Source organism: Dendrobium catenatum, unplaced genomic scaffold (assembly GCF_001605985.2).
Source record: "Dendrobium catenatum unplaced genomic scaffold, ASM160598v2 fragScaff_scaffold_1684, whole genome shotgun sequence".
In the NCBI taxonomy this organism is placed as follows: Eukaryota; Viridiplantae; Streptophyta; class Magnoliopsida; order Asparagales; family Orchidaceae; genus Dendrobium; species Dendrobium catenatum.
In genome coordinates, this window is record NW_021320146.1 from 420,681 (window position 1) to 443,673 (window position 22,993).

A 22,993-nucleotide genomic window follows, 5' to 3' on the forward strand; every position below is an offset into this window, starting at 1 on the left:
GGTCCTCAATGCCAATGTAGTCGAGGCACTCATATAGAAGTCTCCTGCAACTCCGCTCCTGCTAATCTTCTCCATCTATCTTTAATCCTCCGCTATCTAGGCTAGCTCCATCCTCTCCCTCAACCCCTTTGATCTCAACAATCAGAGATCTGCCCATATGTCTGACTTCAAGCCTTTCATGAAATTTCCCTTCATCACTGGCTCCGAGATCCCCCACAACCGCCCTGACAGTAACTCAAATCTTTCCTTATACTTCATGACGGTCCCCTCCTAAGTCAAGGTAAAGAATTGCTCATGTAAGTCTCATTCTAGAGTGGCTCTGAAGCATTCCAACAAGCAATCTTTAAATTCCTCCCAAGATTGGATAGGATATCTGGCCTCCCACCACTAGAACCAAGCTAGGGCTTTCCTCTCCAAGCATAACATTGAGGCTGCAAGCTTCTCCTCTTCATTCAAACCATTAACTATGAAATATCTCTCAACCCAGTACACCCATTCATGGGCATCCTCTTCAAATATCAACATCCTTAACTTCCTCACCCAAGTATCTCCACTCTAACTTCCCCTCCCTCCAACAATTACCCCCGTGTCTTAAGGGTGGGAATCCCACCTTTCCTCTCTCCTCCTTACATGACCCGATCCTCATGGCTCGGCTCGACCCCCTCTATCTCTAACGGCCCGACCCTCTTGCCCGAAATGCCTCCCATAGTAGTCGACCACCCTACCACCTCCACCAAAAAATTCTCTTCTTGTTGTACCCTCCTTCGAAAACCCCAATCTACCCCTTATCGGAGCCTTAGGAGGTGTCCCTTGATGAAAGAAACTCTCCCTGTCGAACTCCACCCGTTCTCTCTCCTTTATTTCGATTTGACTAAAGGAATCCCAATCAAATCTTGGTTAGGGTTAGTAATTGGATTCTCCGATGGAATTTTTTATAGCATCTCTATGAGTTTCTTCATCATCTCCTCTAGCCCTGCAAATCAGCTCTCTATTTGATTTTCCATGATTGAGAACCTTCCATTGATGGTTGAAAACTTCTCCTCCATCCGAGATTTGATTTTCTCCATTACACCTTCCAAATCACCCACCTTTGCTGCCATCTCTCCAAAATCTCGCTCTGATACCAATTTGATACTTCTTCGAAGTAAAAACAATAAAGTAGACAAGTAGAAACTACAGGAACACAAAGATGGAGGATGATTTTTTATTCTCCCTTCAACAAGAAAGAAAGATACAGGTGATCTACTGTTCGAGAAGTAAATCAGCTCTCCCATAAACCCTAGTTGTCACTAGGAACCCTAAACAAACCCTAGAATAATTTCAGCAAACAAAAGATACTAACCCTAGACGAAACTCCTTAAATATCCCTAATCATACAATAATGCCAATTAAACCCTTCTTAAACAAGTTAAAACATTTCTAAACATATCTCCCTTGATTCCTCCTCACATAATGAATTACAGCTTTGTTAGGCCCCACAAGGAGGATCGAAACTCCCCTGGTTACTACTCTAGGTTCCGCCCATCCCTGTGGTTGGTTCAGCTCCTGCTGGACTGGCCTGCTAGACCGGCTGGCTGGGTTGGCCCAAGTCGCCCCCATCTCCTGCTGCTCCTGCTGTATCAATATCCATGCAAAGTTTGAATCTTAGAGAATGTAAGTAACTATCCGCAAAGCATGTTTAAGTATAATATGATCCCTTGAATCAAAATGATCATGACAAATTAATTATTATTTTTTTCAAGTAAGGAAATTTGTTGCCGTTTTTTCAGACAAGTTTTCAACCATATGACAATGAAACGGCCCATGACAACTCTAAAAAGCAGAGAACCTGTAAATAGTGACAATTTCATTTATAAGAAAAAGGGTGACACCATACGCTCAATCAAGGGATTAGTAGAAGGAAAAGATGGAACAAACTTTCAGAAGGCTGTTGGAGGTATGCGTTAACTGCCACAACAAAACGTGTATACTTTCCAAGCTATATCCATATTTTCTTCTAGGAAGACGATGCATTTGAGCTACAAAACCCAGAAATAAATGAGAGAGCAGCCAGTTCATCTCCGTCACAGAGGTTTAGTAATATGATGAGATGTATTGAATAAACGATGGGTTGTACAAGCACACAATAAAGCAGTCTAAACCTAATGATCAGGATCAATAGCATATGCAGATTCGCAGCCTAAAACTGATAATCCAGATCAAGACTATAAATTAGAGTAGACATTTGAAAGGTTAGATTGCACCGTTGGTTGGCTAGTCAAGTTTATTTTTTTTGAATCGTTAATGGTTACATCAATGAGACTTACAGTGTCACGCAAATCTACATCCCGCAAGTAAGCCCGCTGAAGATTTGCAGACTGCAAATTGGCACCGCTAAGCTTTGCCCCCTGAAGTGAATGATTTAAATAAACCATCAGTGCATTCTATCATAGTACCAATATTTAGAAATCAATAATACCATTCAGATTTACTCATCAGAGAAGAATTGCCTAGAAGAACAAGCAAGCAGTTTGCAGTGAAAGTACTTAAAGAGCAAAGATGGAATATGTTCAATGCAGTTATGTAAAGCATTCGATAGTTTACTATGAATTAAAGATCCCACAAAAAATTCAAAATAAATCTTAAGATACCATATGAACAAGCAAAAAGCTGACAAATTTAAAATCACATGCATATTGAATTCTTAGTAATAGGTATAAGACCGCCACTTTTTGAAAGCCAGCAAGTGGAGGCATGATGAGGACATCGACAGACGCTACCGACATGTTTATCGAAGAAGGAATTGCAGATCTAAAGCTACGATTCAGCGCCTCTACTTTTGATACATTTTCATGTTATGTTTATTTAGTTATTATTTTCCGCATTTACCCCTTTGGGGAATTGTCTTGTTATTGTAGCCCAGAGGCAATTTCGTACTTTTTCTTTCCATGTTTGGAGACCTATATATAGTGGTCTAATGTGTTGTAATTTTCGGGATGAATGATTAATGAAATTTTCTTTGCTTCTTCTCCTTCTTGCATGAGAGCAAGTGCAAGGCCCACCAGTCGTTGAAAGAGTCCACGGCTCATGGTTAGTTTACTTCTATCTTACTTGTGTGTTCTTTTATCTTCCTTTCCTCAAGTCAATCGCCGGCCCCTTCCAACATCTCCACCACCAGTTGCTTAACCTCCTCCACCCAATTCATCTCCTAGCTCCACCACCTCAATCCCACCCGCCAACCTAGCCCCAACTCGACGCCTAGCCGCCCCTTCCCCCTTTGCCGCCGCCTCCCTCATAAATTCCCCCTCATTATGCTGATTTGAATCACCATAATGACTTCCTAACTTAGCTCAAGCATGAGAGGGAAAATTGGAATTCTTTTGAAATTCAAATTCGAATTTCAAATTCTTTCCATATAGGGAATATCCCAAATTAGGAAAGTTATCAATCATGAATTCAATTTCAAAATAAATCAAATTGGATTTAATTATTCCCTTTCCTAATCTTCATCAACTATTTGGAAACTCCCATATTTCTCTCCACAATCCCCTCCACCCCTTAATGATGCCGTCGGCCCCATGATGGGCTCCTCCCATTAAATCCTCATTTAATCCCTAAGCCCTAATTGAAATTTGAATTTAATTTCAAAATGTTTCCCTCCAAATCCACTTAAACTGAAATTAATTTCAGATTTTCTATTTCCAAACTCCTCTTTCAAACCCTACCCTCATCCCCACTTCCTCAAGCCGTCCCAACCCTCTCCCCTCTACCCAAGCCGCCGGCCTCTCTCTCTCTCCACCACCACTTTCTCTCCTTCTTCTACCTCCTTGTGTTCTCTCCTCTCTCCGTGTGCGCCTCCATTTCTCCCAGCAAGTATGTATGGCGGATCCGGAAGTTGATCACGGGCTCGTTCTCAATTCTCGAGGGGAGGTTGACATCATCCGATCACCGTTCTTTGATCCCGGATTCGAAGCCGAAGGCACCATCAAGGAATACATGGATCACATCCTTCCCCACTTAGCGAAATTCATCGACGAACAAAAGCTCTTGAAGAGTGGAAGATCACTGGACGATTACCCATTCCTCCACCGCCGGCTACCGATCCGTCAACGAAGGTCCTCGGCGCTATCTTCCTAGTGGTAATATCCTTCTTCGTACGGTTCATCTTTCTCCGCTAACGCCTACGAGTGATTGAGTGAAAAGGTCCTCAAGGTGAACCTCTCGTTGTTAAGTTTTGGATTATGTTATGTGTACTTAGCCTTTATTATTGTCCTGAACTTTGATTGAATTATTTGGTTAATCTCAATCGCACTTCTTTGACCTAAGCAAGTTGATTACTTTAAATTCTTTACTATCTTTCATGTGCAAGCAATAAATTTTCATGACAAAACTTTAATCAATTGTTCCATTTAATCTCGCAAGTAACTCCTAGTGGTATCACATCAATGCAAAAAAACTAGAAATCGATAGGGCATACCAATAAGGCTGCAAGACTCTATTCAAAGACAATAAAAAATATACTAATAATAGATAAATTATATTCGAAACACAACCACAAATATGCTTATAACATAATAATAATAATAATTCAACTGATCCTCCTATTGCATTTGACTCAGAAGTTTCAGAAAGGGGAACAATCATGATATCACCATGAATAAGTTCATCAAATCTATGTTGTCAGTAACAAATTGTAATTGAAAAGGTATTTTATTGACCTGGCAGCCCAAGACACCCCGATGCTTTCACGGCCTTGATATCATGTATACCACAAGAAGATGGGTATTCTGCATTGCTTTATTATGCAATTATACAAAATAAAGGGTATGGGTTTCTCGCATTCTTCATCACTTCTTCGCCTATCGATGCTGTTAAATCCTCTCCCATCTTCTTCGCATCTCTTATTCTTTTCCCTCTCTTACTCCTTGGGGGTCTACGTTAGTAAGCAGGAGCTGATGCCAAATCTCCAGCAAATGGAATGAACAACGCCATTGTCTTCTTCAAAATGTGTAAAAATAAAAAACGTAAATTTGTTGTCTTTATATATATATATTTTATAAACAACTTATATGTAAAGAAAAAAAAAACTTATAAAACACTAATCAAATTTATTGTCCAAATTTTTAAAAATCAAATAAAAAATAAAAAATTTATGTCAGGTAAAGTGGGCATGAAAGTTCTAGCCTAAACCTGAACGACCATGGGAATGACAAGAACTTTGAGGAAAAAAAAAAACAGTAAAAATCATCCTTCATGTACCATGCGGTATAGTATTATGGGAAAGTTGGACAAAGTGACTTCAAATGAGAAAAACTGAATGGTAATGAAGGCAAGCAGCCACATAGTAACAAATTAATAAGGACCCAGAACTCAAATGGAAGCAAATGATCTAAAAACTCAAAGGGAACCCCGTATGCTCATACATAATGGCCAACAAACCCAACCCACAAATCCTAAAATAAAAAAATATCCCACTCCCACTTTGAATCACTAACATCCATTTTATACCAACCCACACAGCATTGTCACAAGTCCAAGTGAAGGGAGGACAAGGTGTTGAGAACCATGATCAAAGTGGTGATAAAAATGAATAGAAAATAGTTTGTAGATTTATTCATTCTTGTAAGTGATGCAACTGCATTAATAATGTCAAGACAGCAACAATAAATGGACACTGAAAACACCTGGGAAAGTTGAAAATGGCGTTCATAAAACAATGCGTAAGGAAACAAATTGTTGAGTGAAAGAAATTAGTTGCCAGTAGCAAGTAAAAATTGAACAATTTATATGAAAATAGAGGATACATTTCAAATGAATTCAAAATAAGAAATGTGGTATTTAAACAATGACGGGAAACATCAGGAAATTGATTTGATGATTTCAGTGAAGTCATAAAAGGAAAATCTAACTAATAGTTCTGATCTTATATTTATAGATTCAGGAATGAATGCCCACATAAAGCTATATATGGAAAACTATGGTACCAAAAGAAATAATTAAGGGCTTAAAAAGGATTGTATAACACAAGCTACAAATATTGCATTGGATGGAACATGCTTTCTCGCTATTGCGTCATAAAATTCAATACCTTCAGATTGGCACCTTCCAGATTAGCTCCTTTTAAGTTGGCATCGGAGAGGTTGGCATTCTGAAAAGTGAAAATAGTGTCGTCAAGTTTACAAATGAGCATATGCATGCGATACTTCAGACAAGAGAAAAAGAAAATGTACAACCTGATTTGGATATAATATGGTTCTGAAACTACAACAAATAAATATACACTTATGCATAAATATTCAATTTCCAAATATATAGTGTATGCATATAAAAAATAAAAACTTATAAAAAAGCTGCGCCTATATAAAACTTATGTATGCATTTTAACATTCAGTGCTTATTTAATGAGCTGGTCCTGATTTATCACCCGGAGGTTTTTTATATTATTAGAGAGATTAAAATCTTGATGGGTTCTATGAATGTCCAGACTTCCTTTGTTCAGAAGGAAGCCAATGCTTGTGCTATCTGGTTAGCTCGGTTTGGTGCTGGGAACAATGGTTTTGTTGATTTTGTGGATGGTGGTGCCTTTGTTGCTCTTAATGGTCTTGTTAAGTTGGATAAATCCTGATGTAAATCAAACAGGAATTGCTTGCGGAAATTAAGATGAAAGTTAATTAAAGCGTTACCACCAAAAATTTATCACCAATAAAATAAAGGATTAAATATATTCTAGGTAATCAACTTGCTTAGGCGAAGAGTTGCTTTGAGATAACCAAACAATTCAAAACATTCAAAGATAAAAGAAATACTTAAATGCTCATAACAAAATCCCACGATTAATAATGAGAAAATTCACCTCGAGCACCTTCTCACTCATTCACTCTTTGGCTTTTAGCGGAGAAGAAAGAACCATAAGAGGATGGAGAGCACCACTACGGAAAAGGAGACGAAGGACTTCGTTACCGGAGAGGTAGCCGCCGGTGGAGGAGGTGGTGGATGACGCCCGGTGATTGTCCAAACGTAGTCTCGAAATTGGCGGTCGATGACGTGCACAAGTGTGGGGAGAATTCGCTCCAAGTATTCGCCAACTGTGTCTTCGTGCTCAAACCCCATGTCGAAGAACAGAGATCGTAGGACGTTGAGACTACCATCGGCGTTGAACAAAAGCCCCCATCAAATTCGGGATCCGCCATTCAACATTGAAGTGGGGATGGGAAGAAGAAAAGAAAGGAGGAGTTGGGCCGTGAGCTAGGGAGAGGCTTGGGGAAAATCTGAATTTGAATTTCAGATTTTCTTGGATTGGAGGGAGAGGTTATTTGTCATTAAAGTCTCCCTAAATTATATTAAAGAGAGGGGCGGCTATTAGGGGGAAATTAAGAGGTTAATTAGTGGGTGCTTAGGTGGCAAGGAGAGAGAGAGTATGCTAGCATGGGTGGTCGGCCAGTGGCTCAGGTTTGATGGGGAAAGGGGAAAACAACAAAAATTAAGGGTAAAACCAAGAGCTCACCAAGGTGGGTTGTTGGGTATTGCGGGTGGAGCCTCTCCTAGGTCTCCTCACTTTCTCTCAAGCTCTCAAGCAAGAAAAGAAGAATGAAATCTCAGAATTTTTATTAATCAAACATTAAGCTCATACAATAGGAAGAGACCTCTTTATAAAGGCCTCATCAACAGAAAATAACATGACTCAAATGCCCACCGGGATACAACAAAGACTAAACCTTCATAAGGGCAAAATAGTAAACTAAAGCTTGAAATAAAAGATACATAGAAAATAACATAAGATGACATGGAAACATCAAAAATATAAGCTCCTAATCATAGTCGTCGATCTACGATTCCTTCTCCGGTAGACCTGCCTAAAATGTCTGTCGATGACCTCATCATTCTCCCCAGGTGGGAGAAAACTCGACCCCGTCGAGTGAGTATCTCTAGCGCTCTCGTACAACTCTAAGAAATCTGGGTCTAGGATCTGTAGCTCCTTTCGATCAATCCAAGTGTCCTCCGTCGGCGGTGTCCCTTTCCAGTGCATTAAGTACCTTCGGCGTCCTCCTTCCTTCGTGGAAATGATCTCATCATTCAATATGGTTTCTATTTTCTCCGCATTAGGTAAATGGGGAAATTTGGGGAGTGGAGGTAGGCTAGGGATCTCACCAAGTGGGTTCACACAAGGCTCATTTGTTAGTGGATTGTGGGGATTAAACTCTGGTCCATCGAAGGCTACTAAATCTTCTATATTAAAGGTATGATTGATGTTAAAACCTTCGGGGAGGTCCAGCACGTAAGCATTACTGTTTATCTTGGAAATGATTTTGAATGGTCTGGCGCTTCTCGCATGCAATTTCTTCGCGGATCCGGGAGAAAACGCTCCGAACGGATTCGCACCATCACAAAGTCTCCAACTTCGAATTCTTTAAGCCTTTTCTTTTGATCAGCAATTGATTTGTAACTGGCGTTGCTTTGCTCAATTTTCATTTTAATTTCTTTATGCAATTCCTGTATGTGGGATGCAAATGCATATGCTGACTCTGACACTCTAAACCTAGGACTCATGGGAAGCAAATCTATAGGTTGTCTGGGTAGGTACCCGTACACGATTTCGGCTGGACTAAGAGCAGTGGTTCTATTGACGGAGTTGTTGTAAGAAAATTCAGCAATAGGAAGCTTGGAATCTCAATCCCGTATGTTTTCCCCTATCAAAGTCCTTAGAAGATTTCCTAGACTTCTGTTAACCACTTCGGTTTGCCCATCAGTTTGGGGGTAGAAGGCTGTAGAAATTTGGAGTTTTGTGCCCATTTTGTGCCATAGGGTTTTCCGGAAGTAGCTAGTAAACTCGACATCCCTATCGGAAACGATGGTCTTGGGTAATCCATAAAGTCTAACAATCTCATCAAAATAGAGCTTAGCAATATGGGAGGCGTCAAAAGTCTTAGAGCAAGGGAGGAAATGGGCCATCTTAGAAAAACGGTCTACAACAACACAAATTGAATCATGCTTTTTCGCAGTCTTTGGTAAACCCAGAACAAAATCCATACTCACATCCTGCCACGGACAATTAGGTACGGTAAGTGGGGTGTAAAGTCCCGTATTCTGCTTGCGTTGCTTAGCGAGTTGGCAGGTGTGGCACCTCCTTAGCAATCTACTAACATCACGCTTTAAGCTAGGCCAGTAGAATCGATTTTCTAAGGAAGCAATGGTCTTGGATTGTCCAAAGTGGTCAGCTAATCCGCCAGCGTGTAACTCCCAAACAAGATACTCTCTAAGGGACGTTCTAGGACTACAAAGTTTCTGGGCCTTAAATAAATATCCATCTTAAACCAGAAAATCATCAATTACTCTGTCAGGCCCTGGAGTCAATAAAGCATAAGTCTCATGAAAATCAGGGCAATCCTTATAGTCTTCTCTGATATGTTCGAATCCGACAACTTCCGTTCTCATTTCTTTAGTGACCATAATTCTACGACTCAAAGCATCAGCTGCCTTATTCTCAGTCCCAGCCTTATGTCTAATAGTGTAAGAGTACTCTTGGAGGAATTCGGCCCAACGATCATGGCGGGCATTCAACTTCTTCTGTGAGTTAATGTATCGCAAAGCTTCATGATCCGAGAATATCACAAATTCCTGGGGGAGCAAATAGTGTCTCCAATATCTAAGGGACTGAATAATTGCATAGAATTCCTTGTCATAGGTAAAATACCTTTGACGAATGTCATTTAACTTCTCACTAAAGTATGCCACCGGATGTCCTTCTTATGACAAGACTCCACCTATTCCAATACCTGATGCGTCGCAAGTCACTTCAAAAACTTTAGAAAAGTCTGGCATACGCATGACTGGTGCTTCAACCATCTTCCTTTTTATTTCCTCAAAAGCCTTGGTGGCAGACGTCGTCCAGTGAAACTCTCCTTTCTTCAGACAGTCAGTTATTGGACCCACTATAGTGCTAAAGTTCCTGATAAATCTCCTATTGAACGTGGCCAGTTAATGAAAACTTCTAACATCTCTAATGTTCTTGGGTTCAGGCCATTCATTGATTGCTCGCACTTTTTCAGGGTCGGCAGATATGTCTTGGGACGAAATAATAAATCCGAGAAAGGTTACGTGATCCGTTAGGAACGTACACTTCTTAGGATTAGCATACATTTGTTCCATCTTCAAAATTTCACAAACTTGTCTCAGATGATTCAGATGTTGTTCCACCGAATGACTGTAGATCAGGATATCATCAAAGTATACTAAAACGAATTTTCCAAGGAACGGTCTAAGGATCTGAGTCATTACTCTCATAAAAGTGATAGGTGCGTTACTCAAACCAAAAGGCATTACCGTCCATTCATACAATCCATCTTTGGTCTTAAAGGCGGTCTTCCGCTCGTCTCCTTGGCGTATCTTAATCTGGTGGTAGCCACTTTTGAGATCAATCTTAGAAAAAAGTGTGGCTCCAATCATCATGTCTAGCATGTCATCTAATCGGGGGATAGGGAAGCGGTACTTGACCGTGATTTTGTTGATAGCACGGCTATCAACACACATTCTCCACGACCCATCCTTCTTAGGGGTAAAAAGGGCGGGGACAGCGCACGGGCTAAGACTTTCCTTAATGAATCCCCGTTGTAACAACTCATCCACTTGCTTCTTGAGCTCCTCGTGCTCAGTAGGGTTCATTCGGTAGTGGGGTAGATTTGGCAAAGAGGCTCCAGGTACTAGGTCAATAGCGTGTTAAATGTCCCTTAAAGGTGATAGTTGGTGGGGCAGATCTTCAGGGAAGATATCAAAAAAAGTTTCCAAAAGTGGTCTTACTTCCTCATGGATAGGTTCTTCTAGATCTACACTCACTTCCCGAGCTACTAACGCGTAAAGAGGGGCTCCTGACTCTAGTTCCATACTTAAGTCTTTAGCAGTTAATAAGTTCAAGCCCGTGTTGGGTTTCAGGGAGTTGGGTTTAACTTCTTCTTTGGCATACTTAGGTTGAGTTGGTAGGAGTTTAATTTTCTTGCCTTCGTGTTCAAACACACATGTGTTTGATCGGTCATAAATGTGTACATCGTTGTCGAACAACCAAGGGCAGCCAAGGATGATTTGACCCACATCCATTGTCAACACATCACACCAGATTTTCTCTTTATATCCAATGAAATCAATAGGAACGAGACTCCTATCTTTCACCTCCAAGGTGGTTGAGTTGATCCAGGCGACTTTGTAGGGGTTCGGGTGTGGTGTGATCTTTAATTGAAGTTTCGAAATCATAGCAAAAGATACGGCGTTAATACAACTTTCACTGTCTATTATGACCTTGCAATTCTTGTCTCCAATCTTAGTGAAAGTGTAGAAGATCGAGGTTCTTCGCCAGTCGTCGCTAGGTTTAGGTTGTGAGAAGGCACACCTAACGACTTGCAGATACAAGAGATTCATCTTTTGAAGACAGTGGATCACAGCAGTATCCTCCTCATCGAAAAATTCCTCATCGTCGTCCATATGGTGAACTAATTCAGCTTCAGGTTCATCCTCTTCTTCCGTCACTTCTTCAATTACTGTGACCTTAAACCGGCTGGAGCACTGAGAGGCAATGTGTCCATACCCATGGCATCTAAAACACTTAGTGTCGGCAGTGGTTTTGGGTGTCTCTAGTTCAGGTGTTTTACCTTTATAGTCCGTTCTAGGTTGGGCTTGACCAGGGGAAGGCTGACTACCTGAGGGTCCAGTGGGCTTGTTGTAAGGTTGGCTAGACGAAGACTTGAACGGGTTGGGTCGAGAGTCTTGAGCCCTATAGGCATGGCTCCTAGACTCTTCTAAGTCAAGTACCAGACTACAGGCAGCTTCAAAGGTATTCACTCCTCTGGCAAAAAGCTCATTTCTAAGGTCTTCTCTCAATCCAGCTCTAAACATCGATAGAAGTTGGGTAGGGGTGGTGGTTTCTTCCCCGTTACAACGTATCATGAAATCATCAAAGGCTGCGATGTATTCTCTTACGGGTTTGCTTCCTTGGGTCAACCTATTCCAACGATCCGAAAGCCTGGGGTAGTAGGAAGGAGGGAGGTACTTCTGTTTCAATTCTTGTTTCATTGTTAAGTCAGCCACGAGGTATTCTCCTCGGGTTTCTCGCATATGTTCTAGGTTAGCCCAATAATGGTTAGCTCTACCAGTTAACTTCATCTCGACAAATCAGACTTTTCTCTCTTCCGAGATATTATACCACTTAAAATAGCTATCCATCCCTTTGAGCCATTCAAGAAAAACTTAGGGTTCTAATGTACCATCAAACGTCGGGGCATCTATCTTAATACTCTTAAGGAGTTGGTTATCGTTGTCCCTCCAAGGTGTGTCTCGTCCTACCTGTTCTTGATGGGGTCGGTGATTGGGTCGGTAGTAGTCTCTAGGAGGTCCGTACTTAGTTCGGTTATCTTCGCCATAAGGAGATTGAGGTCTAGAGGGGGTGTAGATGGCCGGGTGTCCTATCCTTTCGATGTTGTCTAGTCTTTCTCCCGTATGACGCTTAAGCTCCGCTAAACTCGTTTGGGTATCCCTAATTTATTGCGTAACTGTACCCAATTGGCCCACAATCATGTCTAAGGTCGCTTGCATATGTGCGGGATCCATGGTTGGGTGTTGGAGAATGCTAGAGGAGGTTACGGACAAGAGGGCAGCACCTAGACATTCTAAAATATTACTCCCAACGGCTCCAAAAAGTGCAGGAATTGATAGGACAGCAAGGTCCAGCGAGGGGCTAAGTTACCTAAGTGTTTTGGCAAGGTTCCAAGGTGTAGACAGCACCTAAATACAGATACATGGCGTCTAAAAGTTGCTGGAACAGTGAGGACAGCAGTTAAAAATCAAGGTTTAGTTGTCCTATGCGCTTAGAAATGCTAGAAGTTCAATGGCAGCAAAATGACACTAGTTACGATGACTTAAATGCTAATGAAAGTATGCAGGAAATGCATGGACAACAGCTAAAACAGAGAGTAAATTGAAACTACGCAATGATATGCATGCGAATTTAAAGATATAATGAACGGTTAGACCCTAGGATGTTTTTCTAACATGTCATGCCTGCCTGCCTACCATGCTCTGATACCAAATATGATGTAAATCAAACAGGAATTGCTTGCGAAAATTAAGATGAAAGTTAATTAAAGCGTTACCACCAAAAATTTATCACCAATAAAATAAAGGATTAAATATATTCTAAGTAATGAACTTGCTTAGGCGAAGAGTTGCTTTGAGATAACCAAACAATTCAAAACATTCAAAGATAAAAGAAATACTTAAATGCTCATAACAAAATCCCACGATTAATAATGAGAAAAGTCACCTCGAGCACCTTCTCGCTCATTCACTCTTTGGCTTTTAGCGGAGAAGAAAGAACCACATGAGGATGGAGAGCACCACTACGGAAAAGGAGACAAAGGGCTTCGTTACCGGAGAGGTAGCCGCCGGTGGAGGAGGTGGTGGATGGCGCCCGGTGATTGTCCAAATGTAGTCTCGAAATTGGCGGTCGATGACGTGCACAAGTGTGGGGAGAATTCACTCCAAGTATTCTCCAACTGTGTCTTCCTTCGTGCTCAAACCCCGCGTTGAAGAACGGAGATCGTAGGACGTTGAGACTACCGTCGGCGTTGAACACAAGCCATTAAAATTTGGGATCCGCCATTCAACATTGAAGTGGGGATGGGAAGAAGAAAAGAAAGGAGGAGTTCGGCCGTGAGCTAAGGAGAGGCTTGGGGAAATTTTGAATTTCAGATTTTCTTGGATTTGAGGGAGAGATTATTTGCCATTAAAATCTCCCTAAATTAGGTTAGAGAGAGGGGCGGCTATTAGGGGGGGATTAAGAGGTTAATTAGTGGATGCTTAGGTGGCAAGTGGAGAGAGAAAAGGTTTGATGGGGTGGCCGGCCAAGCAAGGAGGAGAGAGAGGGAATTTGGGTAATTGGTGGGGCCCAAGGAATTAATTAAAATCTGATTTTAAATTTCAGATTTTAATTAATTAGGAAAGCTTCAATTGAGGGAGAGGGGGGGGAAATTTGAATTTGAATTCAAATAGATTAAACCTCAATTAACTATCTTGCCTATTTGAGATGACAATTTAGGAAGGACTTAATGAGGGCTTAATTGCTGAAACTCAAATTTCACGGGAGAAAAAAAAGGGGGGGCGACGGGATTGCTCAAACATTAAGCTCATACAATAGGAGGAGACCTCTTTATAAAGGCCTCATCAACAGAAAATAACATGACTCAAATGCCCACCGGGCTACAACAAAGACTAAACCTTCATAAGGGCAAAATAGTAAACTAAGGCTTGAAATAAAAGATACATAGAAAATAACATAAGATGACATGGAAACATCAGAAATATAATCTCCTAATCGTAGCCATCGATCTACGATTCCTTCGCCAGTAGACCTGCCTAAAATGTTTGTCGATGACCTCATCAAGTCCTCTTTTCCTTATGTCCGTAGTTAAGGGTTTTTTTAGGTTCTGGTCTTTTTATTTGTATGGTGAGCTTTAATGGCATTTATGGGTGCAGTTTCCCTATTTTTTGTTGAGCCGCTTGGCCGTTTCCGGGTGGAGCCTTTTGGGTTTCTTCCTTTGGGGGGTTGGCAGGTTCTTGTGGTGTTTAAGTTGTTGCTTATCTTTTTTTGTGCTGTGGGTCTTTAGCTTCTCTTTTTGCTGGTGGGGGAGTTTGTTTTTTCTTAGTTTGCGGGATTGGTGGTTCTGGTTACCTGATCTGGGGATTTCGGTCTGCTTTGGTTGGTGGTGGAGGCTGTTCTTTGGGGGTTCTCTGTTTTGCCGTTTCTTTGGTGATGTTGGCCTGGGCTATTGGTGTGGGAGGTTGAGGCGTCCTGGCAGCTGTGAGGCTATTGTGATTTGCTTGGTAGCTGGCTGTTGGGCTTTGGTTGGTTTTTATTGTATTATTATGTACATTTGTATTGGTTTTGTTGTTCTGTGGTGGACAACCTTTTTTAATATGCTCTTTAGGCATTGGAATTCTGGCAGTGGGGCTTTGGAGTGTCGGGTTGGGGTTGTTTCTGCTATGCTGGTGGCCTTCAAGGTGATTTGGGTGCTTGGCTTGGGTTGGGCCTTTTCCTGCTGTGTTGGGAGTTTATGTCTGCTGAGGTATTTGGTTTGCAGGTGGAGCTTCCAAGGGTCTTCCCGTGCGATTCTCTTGATTTTATCTTCTGATTGTGATGTGGCTGCTGACAGGTTACATTATAGGCTTTTTTGTTGGTTTATCCTTTTCTATTTGTTTTATGTTTTTTTCTCTATTTTGCAAGAGCATTTTTGTGTTGGCTTCAGCTCTTTACATTTTTGGACCAGGGAGCTCGTGCTGAAAGGTTTTGTGGGTGGCTTCCCTATTTTTTGGGTGCGCGTTCTAGTGCATCGTAGAATGTACCTAGGTTGTTCTGTATTTTTGAGAAACAAGGACCTTGAGCTTTTAGGGTTTTTCTTTTTTTGTCTTTTCTCTTGTAACTCGTTTGAGCAGTAGTAAAGCTCAAGGTCCCTTTAAGGAACTTATAATTTTTATTTATATCAACGCGTAGGCCTCTTCGTGGGTTTCTCTTAAAAAAAATATACATACAGACACACACAATACAAGATAAACTCAGAAATGAAAGAAATAAATCTGCTATAAAATTGAGATGAACCAATTTGGTATGCCGCATCAGAACTGATTCAAAACCAAATTTCAGAACAAATTTGTTGTTTTTCCATCTTCATCCAAAGTACAGGAGTTCAACTATATTTTCTTTCTCTTTGTCATTTGGTTGAAATATTAAATGCTTTGTTTTCTTAATTCTCTCGTCCTTTTTACAAGTCGCTATCCAAAAGAGCAAATGAATTGAGGAAGTAAATATATTTCCATACATGCTAATATAGGGAACTCGCAAGTACCAAGCATGTTCACCCTTGATAAATTCGATCAACAGACTCACACACTCAAAATAAGCCTAGCTAGCTCATACTATAGGAGCTCATCCACAAGGAGTCCAATTACAGATGCACATTTTGCAAGAGAGTTCGACCGAAGAACTCGCATTAGCAAACCTTCACTTGAAGAAGCACCCGCCTTATGAGAACTCAACTCTTTCAGTAGTTCTCCCTAGTCAAGGCCACCTGACTTCCATAGATATTCCCGTCCAAGCTATAGGAATGACAAACCCACAAAGCCCATATTCATGGTTATATAAATTGCGTTCGCCCGCATTTCATAACCACACTTGCCTAAAAGACTCATCTCTAACCCAGAGAGACTCACCACTCATCCAAGGCCTTTTCTGATGCAGGACTACAATGCTTTTAAATGAATGCGATAAGAACTTGCACGATTTTAAAAGGAAAAAGAACAATTAAGACTATTTGCTATTAAACAAAAATAGAAAACGTAAGAGGGGTAACGACACTTAGGCCAAATCACATGCTAAGCATTTGAATTATCAAAACAATATAGAATTTCAACAACATGCGAATTAAGTAGTTATTCGACAAAAATCCCTAATCTAACAACGAGATAAGCATCATAGAAAGTACACTCAAATCCTACATTTACTAAGCAGAGGCAGGAGGCAAGGCACGAGAACCTTGTGATTAAGTCATCACCTACAAGGTTAGTGGACTAGAAAAATAAATGAAGAGGGAAGAAGTTCACCCTTGTTGTTGTCTCGAGACAATTTGCCACGGGACGTTGGCAAGTTGCTCGTCGATGGCCTCCGAAAGCGTGAACATGATGCAGTCCACGTATTCTTCAATGGAATGATCGATCTCTAGGTTGAAGTCGAAGGTGGAGTGGAGGATGTTGATGTTCCCTTGTTCGTCGTAAGCGAATCCATAGTCAAGCTCCGGATCGGCCATTCATTGGTGTCAAAGGGTTGATGTGTGGATGAAGATCGTGGTGGCGTTCCTTGAAGAAGTCCTTAGAGAGAAAGAAGTTTCTGTCGAGCGTTGATGTGGAGAAAAGGGCAAGGGTGGCAGGCCAATGAAGGAGAGTAGGGGATTAAATTAAGTTCAAATTTTGTGGAGGGAAAAGAACTCAAACAACTCCTTAATTAATTCCCTTGATTGCAAGGAATTAATAATGGAGAAGAGAGAGAGGGGGGCGGTCAAGAGAGGGGAAAGGGATTTATTTTACTTCCAAAAGGAGAGGTTCTCTCTTGGAAAGAAAATAAATGAGTGGGGACTAGGGGAATTTCGGCCAAGAGAGGTGGGGAGGGAGTTTGAGTTATTACCAAGAGGAGAGGTTGGCTTTTAGGAAATAATTCCTAATGCAAACCCATAGGGGGCCGCAGCAATAAAGGGATGGAGGGATTTAATGAAGCAATCAATGCTTACCTAAATTAATGAATTGAGTTTGGAAGGAAAGATCTCATCCCAATTTAATTCAAAATTTAAATAGGCTATGATTTAGTAAGTTTCCTAAAATAGAATTTATAAATTAGGTAACTATTTTAAATTCAAATTGATTTGAATTTGATCATTAATAGAGTCACCAAAATTATGAAATCTAATTTGGGAAAGACTTGGTGGCAAGTGGAGATGGGGGTAAAAAGCCAAGGGGATGGGCCAGTGGTGGAGGTTGGCCGTGGATGGGGTGGGGTTGGATCTAGGTGGCGGGTGGTGGTGGGGATTTAGGTGGCCTGTGGCTTAGGGATTCGGGAAGACTATAGGTCGGCGGCTAAGGGATGAAGGAAGAGGAAAAGAGATAGTGAAGAAGAACCACGAACCCGACCGTCTCCAAGGTTGGTGGTTGATCTGACTTCCCTCTCCTAGGGATTTCTCCAAGACTCACAAACTCTCATATCAAGAGAACAATACTCAAAAAATTTCTTTCATATTCATCATTAAGCATGAAAAAAGAACATAAGGGCTATATATAGCCTCATACAAAGGACTCCAAAAATAAAAGACAACAATGTCATTTGGGCTTACACGTGATCTCCCTTTAATAAGGGTTAAAAGTGAAAAATAACAAAAGCAAATACAAACATAGAATAATAAAAGACAAATACATAATATGACTAAAAAATACATCGACTAGATCGTGGCCGTAGATCGACAGCCACGTCTCTGATAGACTTTGCAAGCTCTGACGCCCCCATTATTTTCCTTCACGAACTAGCCAAGGTGGTCATCCTGAATCTCCTTCGAGGCACTCAACCCTAAGGACTCACCGCCCACACAATGCACTCGCCAAATATATTTCGAGCCACATGTCCATGTGCACACATTTTATCCAAGTCCACGTGTCTATGCCAGACAATGCATTCCCAATCATATGTTATTTCTCTAGTTTTTCTAAGTGTAAACTTTCATGTAGCCCGCTTGACCCTACAAATAAAATATCAAGAGGCATATTTTGAACTTAATGCCATTTCTACTATTGTCAAGGGTTAGATTTCCTATTTGCTCTACATTCACACTTATTCTCTCTCATGTCCCCTTGCTCTACATAATCAGACTTGTTAGTACAGTGAAGCCCATGGACAAATTTAAATCAAACAAGGTGGACTCTTGATTTTCAAAAGCCATATCATTGTATTAGAAAATTTATTGTGGTTTCTACAAATGTCACATTCTGAAGTACACTGAAGCACAACAAATAATTTATTGAACATGAAGAAAATGCAAGAATTAAGCTAATTATAAGTTATATTAAGGAATCATGTTTAGATTGTCAGCTAATTTACAAAGTGATAAGAAGAACTTTTCTAGACAAATTCAAACTAGGAACAACCTGCAAATGTGCTGATCGGAGATCTGATTCAGAGAAGCTACATCCAACCAAGCATGCATCTGCAGCACCAAGAATAGTAGCTACATAAGCATGAAAAGGTCAAAAGCTGCATTCAACTTTGAATCTTTGCATAGCAGTCAAAAGACAATAATAGAAAATTCTAATTTTAGCTTTGTGACACAACACTGTTGGCATATTGATGTCTGGTATAACTCGTTAGAGATCATTGGAGATGCCAACTTTTGTTGACAATCTATATCATAAAAGTTTTATCAGACAAAAAATCGCAAAGTTTCTTATTTAGGTGAGCTACAAGCTGCTTTATCACATCTTTATTTACACTCAAAAAAGGTTAACAAATTAGTTGGACTTTAAAATTGGGAAAGAAACTATAAATAAAGCTATGCCATCAAGAAGCAGCTGAGATATGTTAATAAATTTTCATATCTAGGCACACCTGCAAAAGATATTATTTAAAAAGAAGAGCATTAACGGAATCCTATGAATTGTAAAATTAAAATTATCAGATATGATAGAATTTTTAAAGGAAATCTCTATATCAATAGATAACTGACAAAATCCAGTAGCGAAAAGAAATGTAGATTTAAAGGATCTTATCAGACCTAAAATATAAATTATCTAGCAATCAAATAAAACTTAAAGATAAATGAAACAAACCATCAATATCAAGACTGGCAAAGCAACTACCTTGTAGATTTGCACTCTGGAGGTTAGCTCCATCTAACACCGCCCCGGTAAGGTTTGCCCCGATAAACTCACATCTTTAGACAGCAAAAGATAAAATTGCTGCCGTTAAAAACCATGACCTCAAATTATGAAGTGAAATAATATAACGCTAAAAGAACAAACTAAAAGCAGCTATCAAATAGCGCATATATATATATATATATATAGAAAGCTATTCTCAAACATTTTATTAATTCAGAGAAGGGCATATGACCAATTACAGATAAGTAGAAACAAGGCCAATTGCATATAATAGTTGCACTTAGTTACATAATGAATTTTAATGTTGGAAGCTAGTGAATATTTAATTTTAAAGTCACATAATGGGCTTGAATCCGTGACCTTAACCATAGAGCTATGGAGTATATTGCTTGAGCTAGAACTTATTGGTGACATAGGCAATACAAGCGCACACACATGCTATACACACACACCCCAAAAAAACTTAAGCTCAAGTGGCAGCTCGTTGGTTTAGAGGATAGTGGTTAGAGTTTGAATCTAAGTTTATGACCTTTTTAAAATTAAATAATCATTTACACCTTTCGTAAAATTTGACATTTAACTAGCCTCATGTCTACTTTCAATTAATAAAATATTTGAGAATAGATGTGTTCTCAAATATTTTATTAACAAAATATTCCAAATTTTTTAATAAATAAAATATTTTGTAGAATTTGATCTATTCTCAAATATTTTATTAATTGAAAATAGAGCATGAGATCAATTATATATCAAATTCCACAGAAAGAGCTAATTAATATTTAATTAATAAAAGACCATAAGCTAGATTCAAACCTCTAATCACTATCTTCTAAACCATAGAGCTGTCACTTGAGCTATTATTGCCTATATTCACCAAAAAGCTATAGCTCAAGTAATATACTCCATAGTTTCATGGTTAAGGTCATAGATTAAAGCCCATAATGTGACTTTTATAATAAATATCCGCTAGCTTCCAACTTTAAAATCCAATTTATACCCATGTGCAAATTTGATATATAATTGACCTTGTTTGTACTTATCTGTGACTTTGAATTAATAAAACTTTAAGAAAAATTTGTATACTTTTAAAAAAAGTATTGCAAATGTTCTTTTATTGTACTGTGGGTATGTTGGTCTTTTTTTCTGTGTAAAAATTTTTATAAATAGCCTCATTAGAGACTCTCATTAAATGTTGATGATTAATAATTCTATCAAGATTTGAAACTTACTTCGTATTCGTTATCTTAATCCCCATTATATTTATTTTCGTTTTATCACTTCTTGGCTGTTGTGTGATTCACCATTGCTGGTCGTTCCTTTTCCCTAAACATCCTTCAACCCCACTTAATCCCCTAACCTCTCCAGTCTCCACTAACACAAACCACTTTCTTCCATTTACTTTATAGAGCACCTCTAACATCGCTCTCCGCCTCATTCATCTCCATGAGATCCACATTCTCCTCTTCGTATAGTGTGTATTCCACTTCAGTAATACAGGACACCTCCACATCGCTCTCCTCAAGGAACTTTTATTAGGTCCTCTAACCGGATGTAGCTCTACGTGCGGTCATCACTGAGTTACTCGGTTTTTGCTCGGTATTTACTCGGTATTGCTTGACAATAATGAGAGATACCGCTCTGTAAAGACCAATACCGAGTAATACCAAAAAATACCGAGTTTTTTAAAAAATACCGAGTTTTTCTAGAAAAAACTCGGTATTTTTTGGTATTACTCGGTATTACTCGGTATTGCTCGGTATTTGTCTTCACATAATGATATTTCTCGTTATTGTTGGTATTGCTCAGTATTTGCTCGGTATTTCTCGTTTTGTGCCTGCTACGTGGCGCGATCTCAGTGCCGGCCGAACATAGCTCTACGTACGTTCACTGGACCGAATAAAAGTTCCTCCTCAAGAGCCTTCACTTCATTCTAGCCATTCATCTCTAGAGCAGTCAACCGGACATTTCCATCTCCTATTAACATCATCCAAATAATTCCAAAGCTATGAGAGGAATAAAGTATTACTTGCTTGCTCCAATGTACCTTTAGGAAAGCACTACACAACCTTTACTTCTGTGAAAGAGGGCGAAAAATGTACTTGAATAGTTCATTTTTTGGGTTATTAGAAATGCTTAGCTAAACGTTAACACCCCCCCCCCCCCACCAAAAAAAAAAAAGCTGCAAAAAAATAAATAAATAAAACCGCTAAGGTGGCACACAGAGCAGACATTGATTAATTGATAACATATCTTACTCGCGCAAAATTGCATCTTGAAATATTGAACCTTCTCCTTCCACATCCTATCAAAAAGATAAAATTGGTCAGTATAAAACTAAAAGAAGTAGAACCTAAAACCATTATTATAATCCGAGTATCACTTTCCCACAGCAACAAATATTCATTCACTTTGGAGACAAGGTGAAGAATACATGGCCGTATCAGCTAAGATAATCAAAACTTAACACAGTAAGAAGAAGAGAAAAAAAAAAAGACATTAGGAGGAAGAACAACACTTGTTTCGAATATTATTTGACCACAGATGCAACTTAGAAAATTGTATTACACAATTTTCAGCAAGGCTAGTGAAACAAGTTTTTGGTTAAAGAACCTACCCCAAGTTTAGCTTTATGCAGATTTGCACGTGAGAAAGTGGTCTTCCGAATGCATGCAAAACTTAGGTCTACAAATGTCAAATCCTGCAGTTTAAAGAATAAGACTTCATGTAATGTACAGCATAGACAGCATGCGTAATAGAAATCATGTTAGCTGCAAAATAAATTGTTGGCATCTCTCATCACTGCATTACAGTGAATACTAAACTAGCTCAAAGGTACCAAACAAATAATACAACTAAAAAATCCATAGAATAAAATTTAAAGGCAGTTTGGCGTGCAATGTCGGTCATACTGACCAATTCAAGGAACGAGCAATTTTCTGTCCAAAACTGATAATGCTCCAGCGTCATCATTAAAAAACCTAGACTAAAAGTTTTAAAATTACCATCTCAAACTGGAAGAAGTTTTAGAGTGTTCAATCAGCAAGTTCCATGAAAATCAAACTTTACCATACCTATAGTCAAGTTTGTCCTTTTCTCAGTAGGATGATATGCCATCTAAAGTCATTTAATAAGATAAAGGAAATTTTATTTTTAAATTTTAAATTAAAAAAAAGGAAACATGACCTACAATTTCAAATGCCAATTCAGGGCATAATTCAATCTATAATCTATTTTAATAATCATAGCTCCATTAAAAGAAAATGGCAAAGCCCCCCACAACATTAACTGAGTGTTGATGATAGCGTTAGCATATTATTTTAGGTAAGTATTATATTTATAGTTAGTAGATTATGCTTATTTCGTTGCAGCTCCAGACATTGACATTCATTTCCCCTACTAACATTAAGGGCTCCTCTTATTGAATAATATACAAGTGATTTCCTCTCTAAAATGGTATAAAAGTAGGGTTGGCCGAACTCTAGCTTCCACCCCAACTTGATTGGCCTCCCCTCCACCATGCCTGATTAACAGCCCACAAGCACTGCCCCCCTCCAATCCTCCCTCAAGC

The 22,993-nt window shown here is 39.5% G+C and overlaps 1 protein-coding gene across 5 annotated transcripts in view; it reads right to left on the bottom strand.

The window, feature by feature from the left end:
- LOC110103122 (FH protein interacting protein FIP2) overlaps positions 1–22,993 on the bottom strand; it is a 49,058-nt gene that overhangs the window by 14,384 nt on the left and 11,681 nt on the right. For all 5 annotated transcript variants that reach the window (XM_020831698.2, XM_028701367.1, XM_028701366.1 and 2 more), the window contains 6 exons: positions 22,040–22,123; positions 21,681–21,727; positions 19,405–19,478; positions 18,697–18,755; positions 6,068–6,127; positions 2,307–2,387 (listed from right to left, as the gene is read on the bottom strand). In XM_020831698.2, coding sequence (XP_020687357.1) covers positions 2,307–2,387; positions 6,068–6,127; positions 18,697–18,755; positions 19,405–19,478; positions 21,681–21,727; positions 22,040–22,123 — 405 coding nt within the window. The remainder of the gene's footprint in view (positions 1–2,306; positions 2,388–6,067; positions 6,128–18,696; positions 18,756–19,404; positions 19,479–21,680; positions 21,728–22,039; positions 22,124–22,993) is intronic.